A 9,052-nucleotide genomic window follows, 5' to 3' on the forward strand; every position below is an offset into this window, starting at 1 on the left:
TTGTTTCTTCTAAAAATCATCAGATCTACATTTGACTATGATGATTTATATAAAAAGGTTTGGTACATTTATTCTCAAAGAGCTGAGCAGCTATTTATACAGAGACAATAACATGAAAGGTGGAAACTAACTTGGAGATAGTCTAACAACCCTATAGACTCTAACAGTTCAATAATATATATATATATATATATATATATATATATATATATATATATATATATATATATATATATATATATATTAGTTATGTTATATACATATATAAATTTGGTCTGGATATCAAATGTAAAAATCTTACATAGATTATATTAGATTTAAAACTAAAAATTATATTTATTTCAATTTTTTAATGCTACTGACTTTATTACATTGTTCTTATCAGTTTAATATTTATTTCATTTAAACCAAACAAATCTATAAATATTTTAACTATAAGGTCTAAAAATAACTCGGAATTACACTGTAATTGTGTTAATTTTATAATATTACTCTAAAAAAATACATTTGAAAAAAATAGTGTTCGTTAACAAATTTTCTAAATAGAAAATACAGAAATTAAAATTGAAAATTTTGAAAATAGAAAACAGAGAACAGTGACCTTAAAGTAAATGGACACAAACCCTTTACCCTTTCGTTTTGTGCTTATTACGGAATTAATTTTTGTAATTTATTTCCAACAATTTCTTTCCCTCCCAAATTTTTGCTCTAATTTTTTTTTTTTTTTTTTTTTTTTTTTTTTTTTTTGATGTGGCTTCCATTCACTAGTGTCATGAATCGTTTGATCTCATCACTAATTAAAAAGTAAGGTTAGTTATCAATTGGATAATGTCATATCATGGGGGATGCATTTGAGTGAAAAATAAGGAGGGGTATTTAACATTATTTTATTTTATTATAAAATAACGGTAATTGAGATGTAATATTAAGTTTTTATTATAATAATAAATTGTAAAGACAGACTTTTTTTTTTTTTTTTTTTTTTTTTTTTGTAAATAAACTAAAAACTAAAAAACTTTATTAAGTTTGTTGGAGTCATGTTTGAACTCAAAAAATAAGATCTCGATTGAATTTGAATTTTGACATTTTGAATCAAGCTGGATTTTGACTACTCAGATTTACATGCACGATAACACCCCTAGAATATAATGAACCTAAATCCACAATTTATTTTCCATCAGCGAAAGAAAATTGAAAGCAAATTATGCAGTACAAATAGGAAAATAACGAGTTTAGCTCACTGATTCAGTAGACAGTATTTGAGAGAAGATATTAAATTCGAACTTCGGCAACGGTAATGTGAAGATTATGTCCGAAGTGGACAGATCCCTTGTGACTTGTGCGCACCAGTATTTGACCCTTTCTGTTGAACTCTATTGAGTCACCGTGATTTCCATCATCTCAAAACACAGAAAAAATATTTCTCTATTTAACCGGCAGTATTTACGAGTGCAATACAAAATTATTTTAAAAACAAATAATTAATTGCACGCCATAGAGCTGATGATACTCTGTTACTAAAACAAGGTTTTATATATACTTAATAGGTACGTGATTGAAGCAGCAACCAAGCCGGGAATGCCATCTCCATTTCCTTTATGCAAACTTCCCATTCTCATCGGAGCTAGTTAAATGGTAGCCTGTACATCATAGAATATATATTAAACTAATCCATGATACACAATAAAACTCCATTCATTTCATTTTATGTTTCTAGTTCGATTAACATGTTATTTACGATTCGATTTTTTTTTTTTTTGGGGGGTAATATCAAAGGGGTGTTTGGTTGGAATATTAAAACATTCTACATTGTCCATAGCGGCTGACCAGCGCAAATAAAAAAAACCAATAGAAAATTCAATCTCACGAGAAATCACACTTGAAAATTTGTGATTACCAAGCTTACTATCGTCTAATAAGGTAGGTTGACCCAGAATCAAATACTTGATAATTGGAATAAATTTTAATAAAAAAAAAACATTTTATTTAGTTGTGAATGAGAATTCAAATCCATAAATGTGTGCGAATGTGTGATTTTAAAAAATGGGTGAAATGTTTTTTTTTTTTTTTTTGAATGCTACTGACTCTATTACATTGTAGTATATGTTCAAATATACTTTTTCAACCTAATGAAGCACAAAGAGTCAACGTCTCCACTGAGGCTCGATCTCATACTACATGTCATTTAAGTACAAAGTGCTCGGTAAATGTTTTTTTTTTTTTCATTTTTAAATTTCTTATTTTCCATTTCAAGAAACAAAAGTGAAACTTCATAAGGAAATGTCTTCTTCTTCTTCTTCTTCTTCTTTTTTTTTTTTTTTTTTAAATTCCTTCTTGATTTGAATCCAAACCTTTAAATAAATAAATAAATAAATGAATCCGATAGTATTTTTTAAAACCCATAAACCAAACGCCCCATTAGTTTTTTTTCTTTTTTTTTTTCTTTTTTAGTGCTACTGACTTTATTATAATAACTACTTTCTCAACTTACTAAAATACAAAGAGCTGTTCATAGTAGTATCTGTTCTAAACCTAGCTATTGAAACACAAAGAGTTATTCATAACTACTTTCTCAACCTACTGAAACACATAGGCTCGAACTCACAACCTCATGGGAGTCAAACCCAGGTGCCATTAGACCACAAAGTCTTGACAAACGCCCATTAGTTTTAGTATATAAAATTTGTATATAGTACTCAATATGAAATTTTGATAATTTCAACCTTCTAATCTTGCTTATAAAAGACATTCATAAACAACATGCATAATAACCAACATGATATATATATCGCAAAAATTGCTTACCCTAATTTTAACGAAGTATCCGAGCAATAATCCTCTGCAGGCGGAGCACTGCTACAGCTGCACACGTTGGTGGTGGTGATGGACTCCGACGAAATGCCTTCTTCTGCCACCGTGCACTCCACGTCAGCAGTCGCCGGAAACTTTCCGCCGCCGATCATCGCCACCTGTACTTTATCATTCAGCCCTACTTCTACTTCTCCCAAAATAATTATTACGATTAAACATTAATAGAAACTATAAAATTATAATTATTAAAAAAAAAAAAACACTTTACTTTCTGTCGCAATTGTTTATTTTCTTCCAAAAGCTCAGCACCCTGCAGAAGAAATATGGGAAAAGAAGAAGAAACAAAGCAAAATTTTTTAATATTCAAATATATTTTACTTCAGAATTATTCCATATTTTTTCTTTCTATTTTATATATATCAAGTATGTATTCTAAACAAGAATTTATACTAATAAGAATTATTTTCACTTTTAATCTTACTACTATTAGGTCACTTCCACATCCAATTCTAAAGCATTACTTTTATCATATTTTGGCGTATAATTTTCAATTTTTCAACGAAATCTCTGATAGAAAACAACCTACATGCATCACATTTCTAATTCAAAGTCATGTTTTCTCCTAAAAAATACGGAGATGTTCAGTCTAATATATGATTTTGAACTGAAAATGTGAACTATTTTCTATCAGAGATTTTAGAAGGATTAAATTTAGTACCAAGAATGAAAATAATTCTACTAATAATACATTAATACATAATGTAATTTGAAGCTTCTTAGCTTGTTTTGCAAACCTTCCTTTGAAGGGTAGCAATCTCGTTCATAATTCTTTCACCCTGAAATGCATCAATCAACAAAATTGTTGCCAAAATCAGTATTTAAAAAAAAAATGAATATTAATTATCTTTAATAAAAAAAATAATAATAAATAATATTAAAAAAAAAAACCTTGGTCTTGACCACACGAGATAGTCCAACTTCAAGCCTTTTTTCCAATTGTTGTAGCTCTTCTATACTTAACCCTTGAAGTTCCTCCCCCTTCAACATCCTGTTGTTCATTTAACCTACTTACATCATTCATCATCATACACTCATACTCATGTGGTCAAGACCAAGGTTGTTCATTTAACCTAGTTCAACCTATTACATTTTTTCTGACCCTTCTGGGCTTCAGAGGGTACATTGATGAAATCCATTCGACATAAAGAAAATTTGTTAAACATATAATATATGAATATAAATGTGCAATTTAATTAATTATCAGTTTAACCTTTTAGTTGAGATGAAACACATATTTTTATATCAGTGCCAACTTCATGCTAAAGGTATAATCTTGTGTTGTTTAGAGGCGAAAGTGAATTGAAATATCACAACTTTATGTTAGGTGGGCATCGTCCCTCTTTTTGGACCTAAGGCTAGCTCGCTCACCAATATGGGCAGAAGACATTGTTGGATGGGGAGTTTGTCTGAGGCTAGCTGATGTTAAAAGATAACGTAGGTGTCCTAACTCCTAAGATGAGCAACATGGCAAAAGCTCGGTTGACTCTGAGTTTTGGTACGAATATGATCTGTGAAAGTGTGGCCTAACGATTCTTTAGATCGATTTTTGAAATTCGAAGCTAGAGGTGTTTGAAAAGTTACCACATGGATAACTAGCTTGTGGCAGCCAAGCAGACATTCTTACACACGTGAAGGGCATTGAGCATATATAATATGTAAACATAAATGTGCAATCTAACTATCAACTTAGCTTTTTAATTGAGATGACACACACATATAAGCTTCAATTAATTTTATTAATTATACATTGAGTTAATACCCAAAATCGTCCTCGACTATAGTGGTTTTTCTCAATTTCGTCCTAAACGACTTTGGTGACCTAATATCGTCCACGACTTTTGTGTTTCGCTCAATTTAGTCCTCCATTTGTTATTCCGTCAAATTAGTGTTAAATAAAGGGACAATTCAGTAATATCAATATTGATCTCTCTTTACTTTCAACTTGTGAAGTGCGAAATTCCTCTTTCTTGTACGAATTACACCCAGAATTACTCCCGAACCTGCAAATCAAATTTTATATTTGCAGTTTTAGGAGTAATTCTGGGAGTAATTCGTAAAAAAAAAAAAGGGATTTCGCAGTTTGCATGTCTATGAGTAAAGAGATGCCAATATTGAAATTACTGAATTGTCTATTTATTTAACACCAAATGGACACAATAACAAATGAGGGACTAAATTGAGCAAAAACACAAAAGTCTGGGACTAAATTGAGCGAAACACAAAAGTCTGGGACGATATTAGGTCACTAAAGTCGTTTAGGACGAAATTGAGAAAAACCACTATAGTCGAGGACGATTTTGGGTATTAACTCATTATACATTTTACTACCGTATCATTATTTTCAATTCAACCACATATATTTGTATCACATATTATATGAAAAATTGTACCTGAATTCGTGAGTCTTGTCAGCAATTTCCTTGCTCAGTCTCACATGAACACTGTTCTCTAGCTAAACGTCGAGGACAAAACAATACTTTAATTACTTACTAAATATGAGCAATAGAATTATGTTTTATATATATATATATATATATATATATATATATATATATATATATATATATATGCGTGCATGTGATTTTAAAAAAAAAAAAATTCCATTAATTAGATGTAAGTTTTCTTTTCTTTAATTTACGGGACAGTCTACCCCGCAGCTATTATTCAAACATGCATGTGCTATGAATGAAGCCGACAAATGGCTACAAAAAAAGTAAATTAATTTTGGTTACCTATAACTAACTTGTTCAAACTGAGAATGTCAATAAGTAGCTCCCACAAAAAGTCGAACTAAGTTTCCAATTTTGACCATATATACAATGGAGTGTTCCTATATTGTATCTCCCTTCTTTTATCAATTAGTCATTTCTTTTTGGTAGTGATAATTTAAGAAACAATTTTGTAGTACTTAGTTTTATTTGATTAATTCATAATTAGATTATTGAAAAAAGTGAGTTTTATAGAGAGGTATAACTAACATTACTTGCAGTTTAAAATGCAATAATATAATTGAAATACATACCTGAAGTTGAAGAGAAGGTTGGAGATTTGTTTTCTCATTGTCACTAGAGTGCAGCTTGTATTTTCCAAGGATGTCCTTCATGCTACAATCAATAAAAGAAACCAATGACATTAATTAACTTCATCAATAGAATGTTTAGTTTCTTCATAATAATTGAGGTTTTCCAATCGAGAAAGTGTTGATAAGAATCAAATTTGTGATCTTTAAATACGAGAATCATGTTCAATTCCACCAACTCAACTACCCTTTCCTAAGAAATCCTTGAAATTTTGAGTGTTCATGTGAGAATTATTTAAGATTTTGCTCAGTTTACCTCATGGTCTAACCAAAATAATTATCTAACATAAAATAAAAATAAAGTTGAAAACTCTCTTTTCATCCATCCTCCACATATTCATGTGAAAATCCATTAAACTATTAGATACAAAAATTTAAAGTTATTATTATCACGAGTAATATATATATATATATATATATATATATATATATATATATATATATATATATATTGCATTGGTATCTGAACCCTGTGACATAATAAGACTAATCTATTCGAGTTTCAGTCGGGAGGAGCAACCCTCCTAGGGATATTATAATTATATTTAATATTAATCAAATAATGACAATTTGCTTGAGAACTATGGAATGGGTAGACAATAACCCACAAATAGTACTATATTTGGCAATATTATAACTATTGACTGTATAGCATTTTTGTAGTTTATTAAGACATCCAATAATCATATCAAACAATCATTTAGAATAAATTAAGGATTATTCACAATTTATAACCATACAATTTGTCAAACTTGGAGGCCCAAGTAATCTACCTTTTACTTGACAAATATGTTGGATAGATTATGAATTGTATGGGCTACAAACTTATGGACATATATATATATATATATATATATATATATATATATATATATATATATATATATATATATATATATATATATATATATATATATATATATATATATATATAGGATCATATTAGAACATGTGTTTAGGTGAGAACATGAGAACACATCATGTGCATCCATCTAATATTTTTTAATGGTCTAGATTATGATAAGTGTGTGCGAACGCGCATTAAATATGTGCAAACACACTAAGTCCTTTTAGTAATTAGAAAACTCATTCATTTTCTCCTTCCTACGTTTGAGCAATGAAATAAAAAAAAAAATATTATCATCTCTCCTTTCAATGTAAAACTCTAATGCATATTGACATATATGTATGTACTAGTCTTTTCTATGCGCGATGCACAAAAACATATACCAAATATTTATATTTTTAAAAATAACTAACAAATTCGTACTAATTAAAATTTATATGAAATTAAATTTATTTATTATATTAATCCAATATATAATGTCTACAAATATTATTATTATTAAAGAATATAAGAAATATATGGTGGATGCATGTACATGATAACAATAATGAAAAAGATAATGGAAGTTATAACTTATAACGGTATAGTTTTTTTTTTTTTTTTTTCAAAAATTATATAGTATAACTCTAAAAGCACAATGTACAAAATGATTATCACTAAAAATATGGACATAAATTAAAAATATAACTTTAGTTGAGACTTATTATGTTTTTAGATTTAGATTATATATTTTGTATTCATTTACTTATTTATATTTATAATTAATTAAGTAATTAGATTCCAATTCCTGATTATAACAAAACCAAAAAAAAAAAAAAAAAAAAAAAAAAAGACTGCCAAAAATAGCAATAAACTGAAGCATTCATTCATATGCAGCTAATTAAGATGTGATATATGATTTGATATGACTGGACAAGGTAGAGGAGATAAAATTTAAGAATCCCAACTGCAACAGATATTGTTACAAAAAATACTACTTACTCCAAATTTGAAATTTCTACTCTCACTAAGTATTCAATTAAAAAATAAATAAAATTATGACCCTTTATTTTTTTTTATTACAAAGGAAGGGGATACCCACATATACAATCTACGTCTACACCAAAGCTCGAACCCTAATCATGACTCTTTATAGTAAGCAATCAAGCCACACCATACAGAATAAAAAATGAGCTCGCATGAACTTTAACATGTTGATTCAGTAAGCAGTATTTGAAAGAAGAAGAGTAAAAATAAGAGTATAAAATGGAAATACATATCAAATTAATATAATGACCCCTAAAAAAAAAAAAATTTATAATGTTTTGCTTCATCTGCAGCTGGTCAGCACAAAGACTAGAAAAGCAAGAAAAGTAGAAATGTGCAGAAATCTGCAGCATCATAATAAATCATGGGACAACTCGACCTGATGCCCATAAAACCTCGTGAAACTAACATACGGAGCATCAAATAACTCAAACAACATAGATATCTACGAAGCAGAAATCAAATTAAACAATTTTTTTTTTTTGTAAATTAATTAAAAGATAGATATATAAATATATTACCTGGAGCTAGCAAAGTCGAAGAGCTTGCCGGTAGCGGAGAAGACGATGAGGGCGATCTGAGCATCGCAGAGCACAGAGAGTTCTTGAGCTTTCTTGAAAAGCCCTCTTCTCCTCTTTGAGAATGTCACTTGCCGAGCCGTTATGTTATCTATCTTCTTTATCTTTATCTTCTCTCGAGCCATAATAATAATAATATCAATTTCTCTTTCTACCTTCAATTCTCTACCTGCCCATATATAATTAAACATATGAATTGAAGAGAAAACGTTTGAGAGTTAAACAAATCTGGGTTTTAGCTAGAATGAAGCAGACGAGGTTTCTTGGGGGAAAAAAAAAAAAAAAAGCCTTTTTTTTTCTCTCTTTTCTGCTAAATTTCGCAGAAACCCTAGAAGATGAAGAAAGAGAAAATCCCATTTGAGACGGGGGCGGAAAACCCGAGAAAATTACCAATAAATTGGCATGAACGTGCAGAGCTCAGGTGAATGAATGTAGGGACTGTTTGGCTTTCTCCTTATTGGGAGTGATGGGATTCCAGCTGCAGATCGATCTGATGAACTGATGAATCATATATATATATATATATGCTTTTCTTTATGTGGTCCTCTTCCAAAGTAGAAAAGAAAGAGAGAGAGAGAGAGAGAGAGAGAGTGGAATGGGTACTGTTGTGAGAGATAAGTGGTTCAAGAAAGGAAAGTCTGCTCCCCTGGT

At 29.4% G+C, this 9,052-nt stretch overlaps 1 protein-coding gene and 1 long non-coding RNA gene across 2 annotated transcripts; one reads left to right on the plus strand and one right to left on the minus strand.

The window, feature by feature from the left end:
* Positions 1 to 1,424: 1,424 nt before the first annotated feature.
* Positions 1,425 to 8,964, minus strand: LOC109152799 (MADS-box protein AGL24-like). The gene is made up of 9 exons (XM_019300444.1): positions 8,792 to 8,964; positions 8,345 to 8,570; positions 5,894 to 5,975; positions 5,262 to 5,323; positions 3,760 to 3,859; positions 3,606 to 3,647; positions 3,080 to 3,121; positions 2,806 to 2,969; positions 1,425 to 1,640 (listed from the first exon to the last, which is right to left on the minus strand). The coding sequence occupies exons 2-9, from the start codon at positions 8,524 to 8,526 to the stop codon at positions 1,625 to 1,627; spliced, it is 690 nt and encodes a 229-aa protein (XP_019155989.1). The 5' UTR covers positions 8,527 to 8,570; positions 8,792 to 8,964; the 3' UTR covers positions 1,425 to 1,624.
* On the plus strand, positions 3,266 to 3,696 carry LOC109152803. The gene is made up of 2 exons (XR_002049420.1): positions 3,266 to 3,425; positions 3,584 to 3,696. It is a non-coding gene; the product is annotated as an uncharacterized LOC109152803 (long non-coding RNA).
* Positions 8,965 to 9,052: the final 88 nt, after the last annotated feature.

The sequence above is a fragment of the Ipomoea nil genome, unplaced genomic scaffold (genome assembly GCF_001879475.1).
Source record: "Ipomoea nil cultivar Tokyo-kokei standard unplaced genomic scaffold, Asagao_1.1 scaffold2480, whole genome shotgun sequence".
NCBI lineage: Eukaryota > Viridiplantae > Streptophyta > Magnoliopsida > Solanales > Convolvulaceae > Ipomoea > Ipomoea nil.